The sequence below is a fragment of the Berghia stephanieae genome, chromosome 2 (genome assembly GCF_034508935.2).
Source record: "Berghia stephanieae isolate SIO BIC M18660-M18661 chromosome 2, UCSD_Bste_1.3, whole genome shotgun sequence".
Lineage (NCBI taxonomy): Eukaryota > Metazoa > Mollusca > Gastropoda > Nudibranchia > Aeolidiidae > Berghia > Berghia stephanieae.
In genome coordinates this window covers 72,050,879-72,073,944 of record NC_088361.1, presented here as the reverse complement: position 1 = coordinate 72,073,944, position 23,066 = coordinate 72,050,879, and the positions used below count along the sequence as shown (strand labels likewise).

Here is a 23,066-nt window from a genome sequence, read left to right as displayed (position 1 = left end):
GAGAACTGAACTTGTCGCAGTACTAAAGAGTGCTTTGATTATTTGGCTTAGACCCTCTTCGAAACCATAAAAGCGTAGTGTATCCCACAAACCGCCATGACATACCCTGCCAAATGCTTTCCGGAAGTCTGTGAAATTGTGTAATAGTTCTTTTAGGTGTTGCAGGAATTTCTCTGTCAGGATTCTGTTATCGAATACTTGTTGTACTATGCTCTTTCCAGCTCGAAAACCAGCTTGTTTCTCTGCCAGGATACCTTCGGTTTTTTGTTTCATTCTGGTTCGTATTATCTGCAGAAGTATTTTACTTGGGTGGCTAATGAGACTTATAGTCCTATAGTTACTGAACTTTTTCAAATCCCCTTTTTTTGGGAGAGGGAATATCAAGGATTGTGTCCAGTCTTTTGGCCACCTTGTCTCGTTCATTGTCTTTTGGCATAGAATTGTCATTGCCTCCACTGTCTCTTCTCCACCATTTTTTAAATGTTATCTATTCCAGGGGTTTTGTTGGAGCTTAAACCCTCATTATTCTTGGTGTGTCTGGGTTTTCTATGTTTCTGTTCTCTGTCAAGACTGATGGGTCTGGGCTCAAATTGATGTCCTACAGCCTTTTGCAGTATTCGGTCCATCTGTTCGTGACATCCTCATTCTGGGTAAGTAGAGCACCCTTGTTGTCTTCAATAACATTAGCTTTTGGTCTTCTTGTTTTTGTAAGCATTTCCAAGATATCATAGGCTTTCTTTACATTCCCGTGCTACATCCCATGATCAATGTCTCTGCACTGTCCATTACCCAGCTTTCCTTTGCTTTGCGCATATTTCTTCTGACTTCTGCATTCCCCTGTTGAGACTTCATTTTGGATTCTTCATCACGGTTTTTGTTTCTCTTTAGTTCTCTCCATTTGTCGCATAAATCCGATATAGGTTATCATCTGTCATCCATGGTTTGATTTTTCTTCTTCTTTGTCCCAAAACCTCTTCTGCAGTCGTACGCAAAACATCACCGATGCTACTAGTAATAGTATCTGTGTCGTTGTCAATAAGGTTTAGGGCCGCAAACTTTCCTCCGACTTGTGCTTGGAATTATTCTGCTATCATGGGGCCCTTGAGTTTCTCAAGATCAAATCTTAGGCGTGTCACCATGGCAGGGCGTTTTGTCCGTAGTTCCACTCTCATATCGTGATCAGCGCCAGGATAGGTTCTAGTTTTTGCTTCTTTTATACTCGACTTAAACCGTTGAGGGTGCAAAATATAGTCAATTTGATTGTGATGTATTCCATCGGGAGAGTGCCAAGATGTTGTTCTTGATTGTTTGTCAAGATGTAGAGTATTTGCAAACATTAATTTGTATGTTTTAGCAAACGCTAAGAGTCATAGTCCTCGGTACGCATCCGTCCCCACCTTGGCATTACAGTCTCCCATTACCACGAGGATTTTTGGCACCCTTGTGATTGTTGACTCGAGTATCTCATAAAACTCTTCCAAACCTTCATCACTGTAGTCTGAAGTTGGTGCATAACCCTGGACGATTGTTAGATTAAGTGACTGTGTTGCAATTCTTATGGATATAAGGCGCCTTGATACAGACGTGAATTCAATAATGGCGTTAACATTTTATTTCATTACAAGGAACCCAATTCCATGTTGATGTATTGTTTCATGACCGGAGTACCATAATTTATGTCCATCGCTTGTTGTGGTCTCTCCGAGGCCAGTCCACCTAACCCCAGTTAGACCCACAATGTCGCATTTGTAGCGATTGAGTTCGTGCACGAATTCATTCACTTTCCCTGTGGCATAGAGGGTTCGGACATTCCAAGTGTCGATGGTTATTTCTTTGGATGTCAATTTTAATTTCTTATTCTCTCTAGTAACCAATTTATCACTTCCGCCCTCGTGAACTCCAACCGTAAGCGCGGACGTAAAAGTGTTATGTCTCTGTCTCCCATGTATTCTTTCGGTGGACCTATATAGCTCGGTGGCGTCCATCTCCTCTCCGAGATTAGGTTTGTGTTATTTCATTCATCGTTGGAGCAGATACTGTAAAGATTAGCTCACATTCATGATCACTCCATTTCTAAAGGATCACTGTCCATTCGTCATACTTCTGGATTACTTTCACTGCTTTGTTGGATTTATATCAACGGATACTTTTCACACCTGTTTTCTATTCTACCCGCCCCTCACCCCCATCCCCCACCCTCTCTTTTTTACGCAACAAATTTCATGCCTTATTGTTGCTTAATTTGGCACTCTTAGTTACCTAGCGAACGCTTCTTTTTGTTTAGATTCCAATATTGTTCTTCTACAGAGAGAGGACGTGCGGAATATGTAGTCGTCGATCTGGGGTTTTAGAAACGTATTTATGTTTGTTTGTTTGTTTTGTTTTTTGTGGTTTTTTAATGTTTTTTTTTTGGTTCTTTTTTTGTGTTTTTTTTTTTTTTTTTTTTTTTTTGGGGGGGGGGGGGGGGGGGGGGGGCGGGCTCTAAATAAAAAAATAAAGAACGGTGACGAACCCAACAAACAAACAAGAAAAAATAGTAATAATAAAATACGGTAGGAACAAATTAAAATGAACTTCAAGGGATTTGGCAACTTATTACTTATTACTTATTGGGTTTAAAATTGCATATTTTGGTTTTTGTCAGAAAGCCTTTATTTTAAATAACAAATAATGTACATGACCCTCATTTTGTCAAAAGCCTCGAAACCAACCCTTCTTTAGAATAGATTATTGCCTTCTTTGAGGTCTTGGGTTTGGAACATTTTGACAAAACGAAGGTCATCGTAATCCATTGATATTTGAAAGAGAAAAATTCACAAACGAAAATGAAAAAAATGTTTTGTCCAGGAAAGGCAGATTATAGGTTTTTGGGCCAAAGCCTTCAATACATATAACAATTGTTTGTAGTTCATAATGATGCCCTTTTATTCTTTATGAGACGTTGTCAAAAACTAAAGTTTACAAATATTATATAAATATATATTATTATTAATATTATTATTATTATCATTTTTATTATTATTATTATTATTATTATTATTATTATTATTATTATTATTATTATTATTATTATTATTATTATTATTTATTATTATTATTATTATTATTATTATTATTATTATTATTATTATTATTATTATTATTATATTATTATTATTATTATTATTATTATTATTATTATTATTATTATTATTATTATTATTATTATTATTATTATTATTATTATTATTATTATTATTATTATTATTATTATTATTATTATTATATTATTATTATTATCATTATTATTATTATTAAAAAAGTAATAAAATAATAAAAAAGAAAAAAGAAAAAATTAGGGAAGACGGTGATTTTTTTTACAACGTATTTCCACTAGATCTAAATTACATGCAGTTAGCAATTTGCTGTTTGCTGGATAGCAATAATATAATAGCATGGGATGAGAAGCAAAATGGAAACTCGGTGAATGTTTAAGTCCGAAGCTCTGCCAATTAACCCTGGGTGCCAAGCAGTATTTATTTTATCAAGTGTGATCCAATTGCCAAAACGTGTATCTATAACTTTGGCTTAAAAACACAAAACAACCTATTTTAAATATCAACCGACTGACCCTGATATAGTCTGAAAAACAACACACATAAAAAAATATTTTGGACAGAAAACTCCTGCATCGATCCGATTTTACTGACCATCTTGTCAAGAGCTAAAAAAGCTGGAACTTCACGAAAGTCTCCAAGAAAGTCCCAGGTGTGATTTTTTGACAAGATAAGTCATTACAATCGATCGATATTGGTAGGACGAGTTTTCTAGCCAAAAATTTTAATAAGTGTTTGTTTTTTTTAAAGAGTAAAGTATCAAACATGAGAATTCAAAAAGTCTCATGTTTTGAGACTGTTTGATAACTTGGGGGTCTTTTTAATAAGAAGCAAAAGTTTTCTAGTCAAATTTTAATATAGATTTCTATATCAGGACTGTGAATGACTGGACACAAAAAAAAGGAGGAAATTTTATCAACGCATCCATGCATCCATGCGACTATATTACATAGACGTCTACATTTGAATTTCATTAAAATTCACTGAGATGCAACCCAAAATGTGTCTCACAGCAAATTTTGATGCCACTAGGAGGAATTTCAAAAGCTGAAAGGCTAATTACTATAATATATAAGAGACCAACTGGCCGAGAACAATAATTATAGTATGTAGTTTGCCATGGTCAGCATACATCAATTTAGTTGTTATCAGTTATCATAACAGCGGGTTACTCGAACTAAGAAGTCATTCATATTACCATCAATTATTATTCCCAGTATGAAATTTGAAGACAACCAAAAATATAATGGTCTCTTTGATGATTCATCAAAGTCACCTTTTTTTATGATGATGACGATGATGATGATGACGATGATGTTGGTAATGATTTTTTTTTCCGATCCCAAAACGTTACACGTATTTTGAAAAGTTGGAACATGTGGGTACAATATTTCATTAGTGGACATTCTTGTAAAATCTTTTAATTTGTTAACTTTGCTTTGCTCCGTTTAAAAACAAATCAATAAAAAGGTCAGTTTACATCATTGGATTATTATTATCATTATTATTATTATTATTATTATTATTATTATTATTATTATTATTATTATTATTATTATTATTATTATTATTATTATTATTATTATTATTATTATTATTATTATTATTATTATTATTATTATTATTATTATTATTATTATAAGTGTACATGGTGACATTTTAGGACTTGTCGTGAAATATGACTCTAGAACAAGATGGTTATTCATTTTGGCCAAATTATTGATCGCCATGGAAGTCAATATTTGAAGCGAACAGTCACGTGTAGATGTCACGTTTGCTCTACATTTACACGAGGTCATTACCTTCATTCTGTTACTCCAAAAACCAGTAACTGTCATCGATATAGCCTTGATTCAAAATTAATATGGTGAGAGACCTGTCTACTCCCACGCAGTTATGAAAACGGCAACTTAATTGCAATAAACAATAATATGAAGTGTCCAGTCGACATAGGGTGGTTAAGACTCAGTGGGTAAAGGGGAACATCAGTATTTCATAAAATACAAGGATCGCATCTGAATAAGGTGCCTTACTATCGGACGTAACATTACGTCCGTAAAAAAAGAGAGCCTGAAGTTGTTTCAGGAAGAAAATAAGAATATAATATTAAACAATGTGTTAGCCACAAGATGAAACAAGTCAGGTTATATTGACTGCCAACTCTATATTTAGGTAAGTGCGCACACCAATAAAAAAAAAAGGAAAAAACAAAACAAACAGAAAATGTTTCAGATGAATCACACAATTTTCACATTATTTCAATTTCAGTCAGCTGCAATGCCAGCAGAATAACAGAATAACTTTTATCTTTATATACTTTCTAATTGTTTGGGGTTTTGGTTGTTTTTTTTTTTTTTGTGTGGGGGGGGGGGGGGGGTTGTTTTTTTGTTTTTATGTGTTTTTTTTTTGTTGTTGTTGTTTTTTTTTTTTGTTTTTTTTTAAGCGAATCCTTCAACTCTAAGCCGAAATTTTCACTTACCCGAACAGATTCGTTCTACTCATAAAATGTGTACTTTTGACGATCTTTAGTTTACTAACAGGACTTTTTTAATCACTGCCAAAAGCAACAAAACACTTTTCGCCTTTTTCATTCGTAACCGATATATTTTCCTTCCAAAACGAAGATCTCTCAATCTCACAAAAATGTCTGCTTTCTTGTTGACTCTAGGATATCTTAGTAACTAGTCTGAGACAAAACGATGATTAGTGAATAAAACATGTTAAAGTGGGCGAGCATTTGCTTGGTAAACTCGTATTATTATAAGAAGCGAATTTTTTATGTCTTTGACAAAAGTCGGTGACTAAGTCCTTTGACTTTCGGTGGTTTCGCGTTTTAGTTATTCATGAAATTAAATCTCTGTTATTACAAAGTTGCCAATTGGCTTTGACGAAAACTGTAAAATTGATTGCTGACACTCAGTCAAGAATGACCGTTGTGAACACGACAGGTTTGGAAAGCGAAAAAAGAATAATTACACAAAAGCTGTGCGATAATAGCCACATGGAGGGGGGGGGGGGTATATTCAGACAGCGGAAATCTAAAAGAGCATCGCTTCGCCATAGTCACCATAAGTTATGCATCGTAACATAAGCGACCCGTGAGCTATGTGCAGGACTGTAGAACATTCCCGATTATCTTTCTTACGTTAATGGGTTGTTCTCCCCCCCCCCTCCTACCACCTCCTTCAATTTTTTTTAAAAAATCATAAATTGGCGGATTAGCAGGTCTAATCATCGGACTGACTACTTAATAACAGCATCGGCCAAAAGACCACATCTGATTATGGTTCGATCGTTAAGGAAAACTTCTTGTTGTCTTGAAATGCATGTACCATTGGCACCCTGGCATGAATGCAAATTAATGGGAAAATGGTGTAATAAATGCCTTTTCAAAATCAAACACATAGTTTATGTAGGTTACAACCCTTTTGCACTAGTACTAGTAATATGTTACGTCAACGACATTTCTATGAAACATGAATATATGATATTGAATAAAGGCAAGGTGTCAAAATGACATAATTAGAGGGTATTGATCCCGTCCAAGGATGCTTAAAATGAGACTCGAACCTGGGAAAGCCAAATCGTGTGCCATGATAGATAATGAAATATGGACGTAAGCATGCTATAACTACAAATGACGTGAGCTTTTCATATCACGCATCATCCACAATAAATGTGAACAAACCTATTTAACAAAGGGTCATAAGTCAACCCCAGCACTTCACGTGGGACAAGGCGTGAGTGACGTAAGGAGCTATCATAATTTTATCTTTAAGGCAAAGACAGCTGTACTGTTCCCGGCCAGGTGCTAATTTTTACACGTATGTATAGAGCATCTAAGTAAAGCGCCCATGTGACGACTCAAACCTTCCATCTACAGGTCAAAATCCGAAGGTCATGCCATTAGACCAAGTTTGACCACAAAGCCTATAATTAAATCATATATGAAAAAGACTACGAAGAACACGACTTAATATTGTATTAGTAGAATTTTAATTTTTCCATTGACCTCTTTTGAAAGAGCTGATTTCATTTAGCAAATCTGGAGGCTAACAATTACCCCTAGGCCCTATCAATGAGAGTAGACATTCTTAACGTGGTGCATTTGCGCCATTAAACTTCCCATAACTGATTTAAGAATTCAAAACTTATCAGCTACGACTTCAAGCACCATTTAAAGTTGTAGTTCAATCGACTCAGGTGTGAATAAGTACCTGGCTACGTGCAATGGCGGATATTGTAAGAGTGTTAGTACAAGAAGGACACCGAACAGGCGACTATAATTGTATGAAATGAAACTATGGCTCCATATAGACTGCCCGGGGAATAACAGAAACATCGTGAGGCACATTCGGCATGGTTGATCTTTGTAAATGGGTATATTTAAATGTTCACATTTATTTATTTTAAACAAGACATGACTACTGTTTTTCTTTCAATGCACAACTCCCATCAGTATTATCTGAGAAATATAAAATAATACATTTAAAAACACGTTATCTCCCTCATATTCATAACACGGACTGCCACCTAATTCATGTAATTCATGAATGACAATTACATTTTCATGAATATAGATAGATGAATAATTCAATTGATAATATGTAACCCCCCCCCCCCCCCCTGTCCCTTTTATGTTAATCTATTATCGTGAAAATTGAGTTTAAACGAATAAAAGTAAAGGTATTTCAGTCAATTGCCGACTAGGACACTGCTTGCTATCGCCCTGATAATAGCATTACCAAAGCGCAGAAAACCCTATGAATTTCAGTGTAGGTTAATTCCGACAATCAGACTTAAAAGGTTGGTCACATTTACACACACACACACACACACACACACACACGCACTGTGTGTGTGTGTGTGTGTTTGATTTAAGAACAAAATTATCAACTATAAGGTTTTTTGAATGGAAAGTACCTGGATTAGCTCGTGGGGTGTTAGACTTCCTCGACAGGAATGGAATCTTCAACCTCATGGTTTTAGGTATTGTGTTTTAACAATATCCAATCAATTGTGAAAACAATCACAATAACTACAACAAATAGCAAAACTCATACAGGCATCAGGCCAAATAATCATTGCCATCAAAACAAAGAAATTCGAAACATCACATTTCCGTCCTCATGCGAAAATAAAAACGAAACTACAAAGGAAACAACTAAAATACAACCGATATTTAATTAGAGACTGTTAATGTTGGCCCTAACAAACTGACGACGTTGACTTCTCTTGTTATTGTAACTGAATCCACATCTAACGAATGCCTGGGCTACCGCTTGTACAGAGTAAAGGCATAGATATTTATATTATGACGCAGTATCAACCAACAATACAACCGAGTTCGAGAGTGACGCCTGCTGTTGGCAACACGAAGGACACCGCTGTAATACGACTAGACTTGATGTTGCCACTTTGAAAATTAACACATATTAAATACCGGACATGGAAATATTTGATCAAAAAAGACTCCGTATTGCCAGATTCTCGCCTGCTTTCACCGACCAAAAACTTGAGGAGAATGATATTGTTCTGTTTGAGAACGCGCTAAGATACAAAGTCAGGCGTATCAAAAAGAACCCCAATTGTATAATGAGGATGAATCGGAAAGTGACACACCACCCTTGACAAACACTGATGAATCTTTATAGATTAAACGTGATTGTTCCCTGTAAAGGGTTTTAAATCATACAGCCCCGCCCTCTCTCCCTCAAGAAACATTAAATCAATAATCAGAACAGTATATAATGATATAGAAATATATAAGAACATTTGTGTTGATAAAAATCATTTGTTGAAAAATTTCAAAATTCATATAAATTTGGCTATGATATAAAAAAGACAGCCGGCAAAGTTTGCATCACAACCCTAACATTAAAGGAATAGATAAAAACACTAACATCTGTGACACCAAAACCATACATCGTTCAATTTTAAAGGGCATTTAATGGGAGTTGGGATAAAACCCTTGAATATTTACTTAAAATCATTGCCTGGTGAAAAGCTGGTAATTAGCTCTTTTCTCTTGAATCTTAACAGACTAACGGTGTTCTTTTCTATTTGGCATATTTATTGCAATAGTATCAATGAGAACGTATTATATTAACCGTATTTCTGGTGTAGCAAAGAACATCTGATTTCTTGGTTTGGGGTGTGAACACACCCCATGACAATCAAATAAGAAAATATGTGAAAAATCCTATTTCCTGGTTTGGGGTGTAAACATAGCCCATGACTCTTATGTAGGAAAATATGTGGAAAGTCCGTCCGAAATCTTGATAGGGGGTGTAAATACACCCCATATCATGACTTGCAACCTGGTATGTAAGTTAAATATTGCACATATCCGTTTCATGAGATATTTTCCTCTGTCAACATAACAATTTTAAAAATTATATTATTGATATTAGGTAATAACCTAGGGCAGTTTGCCACATTGGGTTCCTGTTACAGCAATGCGCACGGGTTGTGGACGGACTATAACTATAAATATGGATCACTTTCTCTTGGAATAATATTGATATTTCTTTTCATAATGTGTTCAAATTCAAAAATATGAATAAACCAATCGATAAATACAGATTGTCAACTACCATTACGGTTTTATTGATTTAAATTATTGATATCATTGTCCATACCGTTGACATTGGCATGTGTTACCTACATCTGTTGTTTTAAGTAGGAATTCAATACTAACAAAATAATATGCCCTATGAGACCGCTGATCACGGAAAATCGATGAAGTTCAGTTGCCTGTAATTATTTCAATTTTTTTTTAACGCACATGTATTTCATATCAATGGACATATAAATTAATGAACTTTATAAATATGATAATTTCATTAAGAATAAATATGTTTTCATACATGATTATGTGGAAATGCAACCCACATTATCGAGTTTCCCGTGGTCAGATGTGCGGTAAATACCAGTCAAGTCTGCCCGACCCTACATATTCAAAATGCGATCGCTTGCGTTGTATCAAGCCGATATACTTGTAATTAAACTCATAATCAAGTACTTAAAATGAAGCTTCTCGTGGTATATTCTAAACAGGCATCAAGGTTCTAGAAAAAAGCCGAGTTAAGTTTTTAAAGGGCGTTTTTAAATTGATAAAAAATAGACCAAAAGCGTGGAAATTGTTTGCAATTTATTCCATAGGTCCAAAAGCGACGTTCTTGGACTCCTTTCAAACCGAAAAATTCACACCCAGAGTCGGTGGGTATAATCTCACGAACTAAAGAAGTGATGCGCTATTGTTTCATACATTACATTTATGATTTTTCATTCTATTTTTATTATTACTTGTAATTGTAAGCTATCAATTAGTGAATTAAAGGCCTCGAATAGAGAGATCAATGTACTGTCAATCAGAGAAAGGAGGCCGCCATGTTGTTTTCACGGAACGATTGGAAGAGAGGATAAAAAGAGGGGTGTACAGCAATTTTACTGACATCTTGCGTTTCTTATTACAGATTATTTTCTTTGAATATTTGTTTACGTTTATATAGTAGTAGTAGTAGTAGTAGTAGTAGTAGTAGTAGTAGTAGTAGTAGTAGTAGTAGTAGTAGTAGTAGTAGTAGTAGTAGTAGTAGTAGTAGTAGTAGTAGTAGTCTGAATGACGCTTGCTGAGAATTGTGTGATTCAGTCACATTTTTTTTTTAAAAACCTCGATGAGTATAGTTGCTCTCTCCATCTATGTTTTTAATTGTTTCCATTGATCACGGTCCTGGGCCAGAGTTTTGAGACTGTGAGGGCACTTCAGTTGTTCTTAGTTCTTCAGGGATTAATTCGGCTTCATCTGAATCCAGAAATTTCTGATATGGAGAGAAATCCTGGTTCAGGGCAGTTACTATTGATGTTGGTGGTCTCTCTACATATTTGTTGCCATGAAGGCTGGGATGTTATCTTCTCGACGTAAGATATGACCAAATAGCCTCCATCCCTGTTCTTTCTTTATTATTGTACTCAGGCGTTGAACTCCGGCTCTTTCTTTTATATAAGTAGTTATTAATTGTTGTTTTCACTCTCTTTTGGGTAATATAAAATGAGTCTGTTGTTAGGTGATGGAATAACTATTCTGCCTACTTCTACTAGTTTATGAATAGACTGGTCCGACATACCGATTTTAATGGGGTTTTGTCTACATATTATGTGGTTCTATACTTTTTGTCACGAACATTGGTTTGGATGGATCGGGGTGCTACCGTCAGTATTGTTTTTACTGTATAGTCTTGTCATCAAATATATTTTGTGAGGAGCTTTTACTTTTATTATTACAGGCGATCTTAAAACTGTTGTTTTTTGTTTTGTTTTTTTTTTTTTACAAAATAGGTGATGACATCTATGAGAATTTGAGATCAGATTTCTTGCACAGTGTCACAAGAAATAAGTCAAGCCTTTGAAGGAAAGTGCTTAGATTTTGGATACTGCTACGAAGTTTGGCCCAGATTACCGGAGGAAAAACAGAGATAGAGATGCAAGAAATGAGATAAGAAGAAGATTTGTTATTAATTAGGAGAGAAAGAATCAACAGTAGATGTGTGAAGTGAATAAATCAGCTAACATTGTGTGGGCATTGAAGTGGTGGTCCTTATGTTTATAGTTGTGATATTGATTCGCTTAGCAGTAGATTGAATGAGCAGAGAGTTTCTAAAGCAACCGTATGCTTAGTGAAGCTATTAAAACCGAAATTTGACATTATAAGTTGGTCATGAAGAGAAAAAAACCCCGTAAAATTTGGCATTCTTGATAAAAATATTGAAACTTTGAGGGGTGTGTTGCTTGCTGAATAGTTTGTTTTGTTGCTTTGTCATCTTGCAGCAGTGAAACTTATCCGACACTGTAGATGTTGCAAGTTTAGTGATCGTGACAAATGCTGACTTATAATTATGAAATATTGATTTTCTATAAAGTCAGGAGCTTATATGCCTTTTTATGCGGCACAGTAGTTAAACATAATTTTGCTCGATTTGAGACGCTCTTTTATTCGTTATGACTTTTTGAAATTTTGTCGAATGTACTATTTTGAAAAAATATGTAGACCAGGTCTATCGTTTTCAAACAATTATCTCTATGCTGTGATTACTTCTTTACAGATCAATCAATATGCCTACCTTTAAATTATTAATGTTATAGTATAAATTCCATCATGTGTGCATTGGATAATTGGTTGACTTTTTATTATATTATTTTTAAATTGCCATTTTTTCATTTTTACCTCCCTTTGCGGAGTTTGTCAATATTGGCTTTTTTTTTTTTTCCATTTTTGATTTAATAAATGGAGCATTTCTACTTCTAAGCTCTTGCAAAAAAAAAAAAAATTGGGCTTGTTTTATGATTACATGGCATTTTGTATCTGTTGTTGTGAGTGAAAAGGGTGATTGTGCTTTTTTTCTGTGAGTCTCTGAAAAAGGCATTTTGGGCGATAACGCAGTTACGTCGTTTTACTATATATTCAAACTGGCATATATCTTTCTTCAAAAATGTTCCAGAAACATGGTTTTGGCATCATTGTCATGGGGACTAAAAATATGTGTAACAAATCATAACACTATGACCTATATTCATTTTAAAAATAGATCAGTATTGAGAACCTACTTTCCGATTGATGGCAATATGGTTGATCTGATTTCTTGTTTTTTTCATCGGGTGAGATCCAGGTCAGCTTGTGTATATTCTTGTATATTTAGTTCCGCAAGACTTTTTTTCAACGAACCGTTGTCCATTTTCTTTTCTTTCTCCGACTCCCTCTCCTTCCAGGCAACTCCCATTGCCTTTGTTGTCAGTTCCGACTTTAGCATTAAAGTCTCCCATGAGGATCAACAACGTGTCATGGCGCGGATAATTGTCTATTTGTATATTGTAGAATCCGTCTTTCTCTTCATCTGTGGCCTGTTCTGTTGGGGCATAACACTGTATGTCGGTAGTTTTGGAATATTTGGAGAAAAATCTTGCTCTAATAATTCTTGAGTTGAATGGTTCCCATACCATTAAGCTTCGTCTGGCTTCCTTATCCATAATGTTACCAACTCCCTCTTGGTGTTTACCATATGTGCGTCTTTAGTAGCACACTGTTTCTCCCGAGCCTAGAGTATGATGCCAGAATCCGCCCATCTCATTTCACTTATTCCAAGGATGCAACTCTATACCTTTCCATTTCCTTTAGAATCTGTGCGATTTTTCCAGTCTCATATAACGTTCGCACATTCCAGGCACCCACTCTCACCTCACAATGTCGGAATAGAAACTTCCTTTCGGCTTTCATCTCTATTCGTCATTGAGGTTGAATCTGACTCGCCCGAAATATGATGTCTTTTAGTTCTTGGCGTTTCTGAAGCGCGATGATTTTTACATGGTGGGTTGCTGGCCCAACGCACAACCCTCCCCAATTTCTCGTCTTGGACTTGGGACCAGGCAATAGCGGGTTTTGACAGATCTGGAGTGACATAGATGTAAAGTTTAGACCCGTGCCCGGAATACTATAGCGTGTGTTTGTGTGTGTGTGTGTGTGTGTGTATGAGAGAGAGAGAAAGAGAGAAAGAGAGAGAGAAAGAGAGAGAGAGAAAGAGAGAGAGAGAGAGAAAGAGAGAGAGAGAAAGAGAGAGAGAGAGAGAAAGAGAGAGAGAGAGAGAGAGAGAGAGAGAGAGAGAGATATTAGGGAGGGTGGGAGAGGGCATCATTTACAGCAAATAGACTTGACAAAGAAAAGATTCTTGCCACGATCTGAGCAACACAAGACGTCTAATTCCTGACCAAGGACAACTGCCAATAGAAAGAAAAAGGGGTCAGGGGGTCCTACCAGCATCACATATCAGATTGTTAATACGTATACTAATTTTACACACAAAAAAACACACTATGTCCAAAAAAGATGTGTACAGAAACTAAATAATTATTTTTTTAAAAAATAATAAATAAATTTTAAAAAAAAAATTATTTGCATGCACAATCAATAGTCGATCTCAAATTAGCGATTATTGAAATGTTTCATTGCGTAGACGTCTTTTAGTTTTAGACAAGAAGTCAAATGGTGTGAAGTCCGGTGAACGAGAAAGGTTTCAACAAAACCACTCCGTTCAACCACCTGTTCAACACGAACTCATCAAGGAAGGGGTTAACATCGCGGTGGTAGAGTGACAATGCCCCATCTTGCTGACAATAGAAATCCTTTTATTCAGCCTAATGTAGCAAGTTCAAGTAAACAGACAGGACTAGTCACAGAGCATAAAAAGAACGGTCAAATTAAAAATTGTATATACACATCTTGTTGGGACACCATATTTATCAAAGTATGTTTGTTGAGAATGCGGTGATTACTGATAGTGAATAGCTCATTCTTGTTTGTTTTGCTTTGTTTATGATCAGCCAGCAGAGGGATAAAGTATGAAATGGTACAGGGCCCAGCCACCCATCCTCGTTTCCTACTTGTCTCAATAAATGAAAGCTTAAAAAAGTTGTTTCTACGTGTTTTGATGAGCTTTTCTATCGGCTCACTTCAGAGGAAAATAATCGTGGATCGGAGAAAATAGGAAGAAAATACGAACGACTGACGTTTCCACGGTGGTGTACAAAAATATTGTGATACCGGATTTTTAAAAAGAAGAAGCACCTCATGATAGTGGAGAACGGAAATTTGTTAAAAGCAAACCTGTCGTTTAAAGACTAAACGCTATTTTATAACTATCATTATTTTGACTAGAAAGCTTTTACGTATTCCAAATATTGATGTATTTGAGACCACACACTTGTCACAAAAAGGTTTAATACGTTTTGACAAGTTGGGTGTCTTGAAATACGAATATATTGATTTACGAAGTATAACTTTTCTGGACATATTGAAAAAATAGGGATAAAGTCAGCGCAAGGGGGAGAAATATGCTACACACATTGGATATTTGTAGTATGAATCTAAAAAATGAAACACACGTCACCATACAGTCTACCGCGATGACAAGTCTTACGAAAAGCAACGATTGTCTTAAATATATTTTACACAATGAAAGTGATAGCTATTGTTATGATTATGAAAGCGAATACATACACCGTGTTGAAACAAGTTCACCAAAACATCGATTGAGTCAAGGAGGGATACGGAAAAAGAGGGCCATCCCAACACAGTGTGGCCATCGGCCCTCTTCTAATAATAAAACACCAGGCCACCTACCACACAGACTAGAATATCACTTACGAGTGAAAAGAAATCACTTCCAATTTTAAAAGTGGCGACAATAAACGCCCAGTCTTGCCGCAATAAAACATTATAGATTAAACATATGATTGAGGAGAGGTCTATTGATATTCTAATAATAATTGAAACATGGTTAAAGGAGAACGGGATGAAGCAATTGTGCCGGATCTTACACCACTCACACATACGACTCAGTCATTTCCGAGAAAAGGAAGGAGAGCGGGAGGAATTGCAGTGGTCTATAGGTCAAATTTGACCATTAGATTTAATCATGATGTCAACAATTTTTCGGCATTCGAATCGGTAGAAAAGGTCATTGATTTCAAATATGACTCAGTCGAGCTTCATTCAATATATAGACCATCACCCAGTGCAAAAAAAAAAAAAATATTAAAAACATCACTATATATTGATGAATTCGATTGAATATCTTTTGGCGTCAGAGGGGGGACACTACATGACACAAAGACAAAAAAGTAGTTGTTTCGAGAGATTGAAGAAAATTGACATAGGATTATTTAAAGCTGACCTCCCTCACTCTCTAACTACACACTGTGAGAAAGAGGTGAATGTTGACAATTTTGATAAAGCAATTATTAGTGTTATGGATAAGCACGCACCTCTCACGACAAGATCTGTGAACATCAGAAAAGAATCACCGTGGTACAATTTGGAGGTAAAACGTATAAAGAAAGAGAAAAGAAAAGCGGAGAAGAATGGAAAAAATCTGGCCTGACGATTGATAAGGAAACTTACATATCATTCAAACAAAGACTCAAACGGCTGACAATTAAGGCAAAGCGTATCTACTATCTCGATCAATTAAGGCAAAGCGTATCTACTATCTCGATAAGGTTGATAACATTAGAAATCCGAAGGAGTTTTATAAAACCTAAAATAATCTTCTAGGCAAAGAGATCAAAAAAGCCTGCCACACCACACTGACGACAAGCAACTCGCGGACAGGTTTGTAGAGTATTTCATGAATAAAATAACAACGATACGGAGTTAACTTGACACAGACGAAACAGAGGCAGAATATACCTCTTTTTATGGTGAAACATTTACATCTTTCAAAGAAATTTTAATAAATGGCACAAAGAAAACGATTCTCTCTAGTCAGAGCAAATCATGTAGGCTCGACTCTTTACCAACATCGCTTTTGAAGGAGTGTATTGATGAACTTGCACCTTACATCACTGAATTGATTAATCAATCATTAAGGATGGGAGTTGTTCTAAAAAGCTTCAATAAAGCATTGGTGAAGCCATTGTTGAAGAAAGCGGGGCTTGACAGTGATAATTTTAGGCCTGTATCAAATCTACCATTCATCTCCAAAATTCTAGAAAAGATTGTTCTAAAACAACTTTCATGTCATGCGAAACATAGTAACCTCGACGAGTGCTATCAATCGGCCTACCGGCGAAATCATAGCACAGAAACAGCATTGATGAGAATCACAAATGACTTGCAAATTATTGATCAAGGAAAAACCACCATCCTTAGTCTTCTCGATCTTCCGGCGGCCTTTGACACCATCGACCATGCCATACTACTTCGAAGGATACAAGTTACTTTCGGCATATCGGGCACTGCTCTAAACCGGTTTGCATCATATCTTACTCAAAGAACTCAATCAGAGCGTGACCTTCATTTTGGTGTAGCTCAAGGATCCGTTATAGGTCCAGTCCTTTTTGTACATTACACTTCCCCTGTTGTGAGAATCTTAGAGCAACATTCTCTCCCTTACCATATGTACGCCGATGATACCCAGATGTATAGCATGTGTTTGCAATCCGATATTGTTTCAAAGATAACTGTTTAAGAACAATGCATCAACTATGTGATGAGATGGATGTCTGCAAATAGATTAAACTTAAATGGCGACAAGACCGAAGCCTTATTCATTGCTAGTTCCAATAATAAGACAGACCAATCTACACTGGCACTGCCAATCAACGATAAAGATAAAATACAACTCACAACATCAGCAAAAAATCTCGGCATCACCTTAGAGAGTGATCTGTCTCTGAACAAACATATTAACAATGTGAGAACAAGTGTTATCTGCATTCTAAGAAATATCAGAACAATCAGACCAGTTAATAATAGGGAAACCTGCAACAAATTGGTAACATCTTTGATATTCCTGAAAATGGACTACTGCAATGCATTATTTGTTGATCTCACAAAGGACAAAATAAAAAAACTCCAGATAATACAGAACATGGCAGCCCGCCTTGTACTGCAGAAAGACAGGAAAACTGCAGCTCCCGAATTACTACGGCAGCTACAGTGGCAGCCAGTGGACCAGAGGATTAAATATAAATCTTCAACTATCGTTTTCAAATGCTTGGAAGGCTCGTCACCAGCATATCTCTCAAGCCTCATTGAACAGTATAACCCACAACGACCGCTTCGATCAACGAACGACCTCAAATTAAAAACACCACGCTGTCGAGTGAAGGTTGGTGAACGCGCCTTTCAGCATTCTGGTCCAAGGTTGTGGAATTTGCTACCACTTGAGATACGTCCTTGTATTCACTAGAGGAATTCGAGCGTCGATTGAAGACATTCTTATTCCGACAGGCTTTCTTTTGATTATGTGTATAATTAGCGTTGGTCGTGAATTGTGTTAGGGCTTAATCTATGTTATTCGCCCAGAGCCCTCCTGATGAAGGGATGTTTGGCGCAGTATAAATCTATACCATTATTATTATTATAAATCAAAGACCAAGGAATTGCGCCTGTAATAATAATAATAATAATAATAATAATAATAATAATAAGAAGAAGAAGAAGAAGAAGAAGAAGAAGAAGAAGAAGAAGAAGAAGAAGAAGAAGAAGAAGAAGAATAATAATAATAATAATAATAATAATGCACATTTATATTGCGGAACCTATCCCCCTGGTTGGAGGCTCTGGGCACATCAGGTCCATCCTTAGGTATCTCCATTGGCTTTCTGTTATACGAGAATGGAGTTCAAAACTGCCGCAATTGTGTTCAAATGTCAAAATGATATAGCGACATCTTATCTCTCTGGGCTTCTTGAAATGCATACACACGTAGACCACTCCGACCCCGAAATGATTAATCTATTCCCATATGCAACATATCTTCAGCTGAAAAACCTTCTCTATCGGGACCCCAAAAGTATGGAACAAATTTGACAAAGAAAACAAAGACGCCCCCGAGCTCAGTAATTTCAGAAAACTTTTGAAAACACTCATATTCAGGCAGGCGTTTGAGTAGTAATGGTATTTCCGTTTCGAGTTACTTATTATCTGTGTATGTGTAGCGCCTTTGAGCACTTTGTGGATTATGCGTGCTGAATAAATTAATTATTGCATTACATTACATTACATTGCATTGTACGCAATCGGAAACAGTGTTCAAAACATAATAAAGCCGACTTCTCGTAGCGACAAGTGAAACATTGTATTAATTATTCCATTGGTTATTGTAACAAGTTACTTAGTTATCAGTTTGTTCAAACCGCTTCATTAGTGTTACGTGCACGGTGTAGAGTCGTGAACGATGAACTCCAAACTTGTTCTAACAGTGTGTAGCGCTTAATAACATATAATGAAATACATAGGACGAACCTTATGCAAATAAGTAATTGATACTAACAATAAATAACAACGCATAAGTGGAATATAAGTCAGACGTGTTGACCTGAGATTGACACCGAAAAAAAAGATACTTAGAAGGGAGCACACTGGAATCGTGAAAGCAATATCACTTATTTCATTGTTCCGTCTATTCTCAAAACGCAAACCACGTTTGATTTTCTTTGAAAAAGAGTAGGCTCTATCTACTCTTCATAGATGGGCTCTCAGAGAGAATTACAGAGATGCTAACAATGCAGGCAATTATTTTTTCTTAAAGACAAAAAAAAAAAATAATAAAAAATTCAATGTCAGGTATCGTCGGTGCGGAACATTCATTTCAATCCTTTGTGTGTGTGGGGGGGGGGGGGGGGGGGGGGGGGGGCTCTCTCTCCCTCTGTCTCTCTCTCTCTCTCTATCTATCTCTCTCTCCTCTCTCTCTCTCTCTCTCTCTCTCTCCTCTCTCCTCTCTCTCCTCCCTCCCTCTCTCCCCCCCCCCCCCCCCCCCCCCCATTTGGTCTGCATATGATTTTAAACTCTTAGTTGTATTAATAGGTTAATATTAAGAATCTAATTTAAAGGCGTGGAAAATGACCAATCTGCGCTTTTCATGTCCGTTTCTTGTTGGGATATTTTTGTGTTTATTTTTGGGGTTTTTCTTCTTTTGTTTTGTTTTTGCTTTTTCAAAAGAAAATAATAAAATCACTTTTTAGCAATTCTAAAATAAAAGAGAGAAAGAAAATAAAAGAAAGAAGGAAATAGATAAAATGTATGGTAGTTCATCTACTGAATAGAATACGCTGAAAAATCTAGCGGTGTAGTTTATAAGATTACTGAGCCCGACAACATACAGAATATCACATTTGTTGTAGCTTACATTTATTATTGTGGCTTTGTCGCCGCACTTCATTTAGTAAACAATAAGTGAGGAGAAGAAATACATAAAACAAACAAAGAAAAAGGACCCGGGAAAGAAAAGTAGATGAAACGGAAGAAATGTAACGATAGATAATTAAAGGACAGTTGATACACTAATGGCTGTTGTACATACAGATAAAACAAGGTGGTCGTACCCACAGACGCGTACGAAAATACCAATATTTTAAATGAAAAAGGTTCTCAGTTAATAAAAAAATTAATAAGCGAAATAAGACTATCAGCATCAGTTCTGTCTTGCAGCGCAATAAAACTTGAACTTGATGCTGTCTTATTTTTGCGATGAGATCTATTTTTCTTCATGCATTTTACAATAATAAAATTGGATTCCAAACACTTTGTATTTTGATAAAACTTCTAACTCAGTCGTATTAAAGCATCTATGTTTTGCATGTCATATGTGATTTCTGTGGCTACAAGTCACCAGGGTTAGTGCTTTTTTATGTTGACATGACAATTGGTGACAAAACCAATTTATCATTCGGATTGTACATCACTACCACTATCACTAGTTACAATGACACCAATAAAATGATATACGACATACTTGAATCATCTTCACCCAGATAATTTAATAATTCACACTCATTTTCTGACAAAATACAATTTATTGAATTGCGTGTCTACTCTTACCAAACAATGGCATCATTTCATCGCTTAGTAATTGACTTAGACAATAATTATAAAAAAATGGCTTTGACCCAAAACACGTTGAATGATAAAGATAGGAGTAAACAATAGCAAGCCCTCACCAAAACAAGTGAGTCCCATAATCTATACAGATTTGTATCGGAAGAAACGAAGAGAAAATAATGGATAATACAGACAAAATTTAAAGATAGAAAGCGAATTAAATCTTTAAACAAGTACTGGAAGACACTAGTCTAAATTAGGTGCTGATTTGTGACAGTTTGGATTATAAAAAATACAATAATTTAGCATCTAAAATTATATTTGTACATTTGAAAAAAATATAAATCTTAATCTAAGTGTATTTTATTTGTCTATTTAATTAGCATTCTTTAAATTATTTACCATTCTTTTTATTTTCTGACACTGTCTTCATACAATACAAATGTCATATATAAATAAATAGGTAATTGTCGTGCCAGGGCATTTTGATTGATCATTTACCTGTTTGTGCTTTCATTTCCTCCTTTGTCACCTGCTAAACATGATTGGACATTATATTCGATTCGACAATTTTTATGTAAGTGTATTGAATCTAAATCAATACTTTTTCTGTGAATTTGTATTTAGATTTAATAGATCGATAAAGTATAAGTACTAGACTAGCATACATATATTACAAAATTACAAGAGAGTTCTAACGGCCCACTGACTATATATCTGTCACTCACTTAACCCATGGTGTTCAGCTCATTTTAGTTTCATTTAGTTTCCCCTTTGGTTTAAGGCCCATTTTTAAACATTTTTCTTACATTCAAATGATATCAAAATGATTAGTTAAATCCAAAGAAATGCCACCATGAACAGGCTGGAGATATTAGCGCTAACCTACAGACTTTATTACCGGATCAATTTTGATTATTGATGGCTCAAAAATTGATATCGACAATGTCAATTTCCACAATAAAATAGTATTATAATTAAAATAGAGAAGTGCCTGTTCGAAGTAGCTTTTATTTCCCCACAAATAATGCAGATTCTCCACTAGTATTTAAAAATATATTCAACAAAACAATATGCCGTAAATTCATGGCTTTCGTCCAGAAACGTACGTCTTGGCAATATAATGCGAGTGACAATTTATATTTTATATTAGCTCTAACCATCACTATCGAGCACTTTCGCACCTACGAGTACCCATCAACACTCATATATATATATATATATATATATATATATATATATATATATATATATATATATATATATATATATAATATATATATATATATATACTGTCGACTCTGCTTAATCGCACACCCTCAGAAGTTCAAGTTATTGTGTTGATTAAGCGGAGAAGCTAAAAATAACACCTAAGCACCAGCGTTCATATAGGACCTTCTTCTCTAAGTTTTCTACGGGCTTAGGACATTAGATTAGACTCATTAGAAGGGGGGGGGGGGGGGTGGGGTATTTTTTTTCATTTATCTATTTATTTTTGTTTTTGTTTTTGGGGGCTTCTTTTGTTTGTTTGTTGTTTTTAAAATTCCTTTTCTTATTCATGTTTAATCGACAACAAAATGTGACATTACTGTTTGTAAGAATAGTAATCGTGAAGCAGTCCATTGGCTGGCAGAAGAGACATCAGCATAGTGTTTTTCCTCATGTTCTTTTTTAAACACGACATTCTGTTGATCTTTCCATCTAGAGAGCCATCACGTTTCACACCTTGTGATGCAGACAACGAGTGCTGAGTCAATGAGTCCATCGTGTCAGGTAATCCTTTGATGTCAGTTAACGTCTGACCTAGTCGGGGTCAGAGGGACAGTGGAATTGCATTGACAGGAAAGATTTTTCACGCGTGATACGATACTAACGTGATATGCGCAAATGATTCAATGATTCAATGAGAAACGCATTTTCATTACCTTTTTCTTTTTTCAAGAAATTTTTCTCCAATCAAGATGGAATCAAGTGTAACGATTAAATGGAGATGTGCATTTAAGCGGAGCAATTATATAGAAAAAAAAAATTATGTATAAATGTACTGTGGGGAAATAAAGGCTACTTCGAACCGGCACTTCTCTATTTTAATCATAATACTATTTTATTGTGGAAATTGAGATTGTCGATATCAATTTTTGAGCCATCAATAATCAAAATTGATCCGGTAATAAAGTATGTAGGTGAGCGCTAATATCTCCAGCCTGTTCATGGTGGCATTCCTTTGGATTTAACTAATCATTTTGATATCATTTGAATGTAAGAAAAATGTTTAAAAATGGGCCTAAAACCAAAGAGGAAACTAAATGAAACTAAAATGAGCTGAACAGCATGGGTTAAGTGAGTGACAGATATATAGTCAGTGGGCCGTTATATATATATATATATATATATATATATATATATATATATATATATATATATATATATATATTATATATATATATCCTCCGGGGAAAAGTCTGTGTTTTTGAGATTTGGAAACTTCTGGTTTGTTAAAAAGTAAGTATCCTTTTTATTCAAGATACAGTCGACTTCACTTAATCGCACACTCTCGGGAGTACTAACGAAAGAGTGAAAATGGAAAGGCTTCGTAT

At 35.4% G+C, this 23,066-nt stretch overlaps 1 protein-coding gene across 2 annotated transcripts in view; it reads right to left on the bottom strand.

The window, feature by feature from the left end:
* The window catches only part of LOC144965486 (transmembrane protein 106B-like), a 49,906-nt gene that overhangs the window by 16,953 nt on the left and 9,887 nt on the right, over positions 1-23,066 (bottom strand). The window contains exon 1 of one of the 2 annotated variants that reach the window (XM_078900869.1): positions 8,019-8,450. The exons of the other annotated variant lie outside the window; for it this stretch is intronic. Within the exon in view, the coding sequence (XP_078756995.1) occupies positions 8,019-8,076 (58 nt within the window). The 5' untranslated portion in view covers positions 8,077-8,450. Of the gene's footprint in view, positions 1-8,018; positions 8,451-23,066 lie in introns of those variants that run through there. 2 annotated transcript variants of the gene reach the window in all.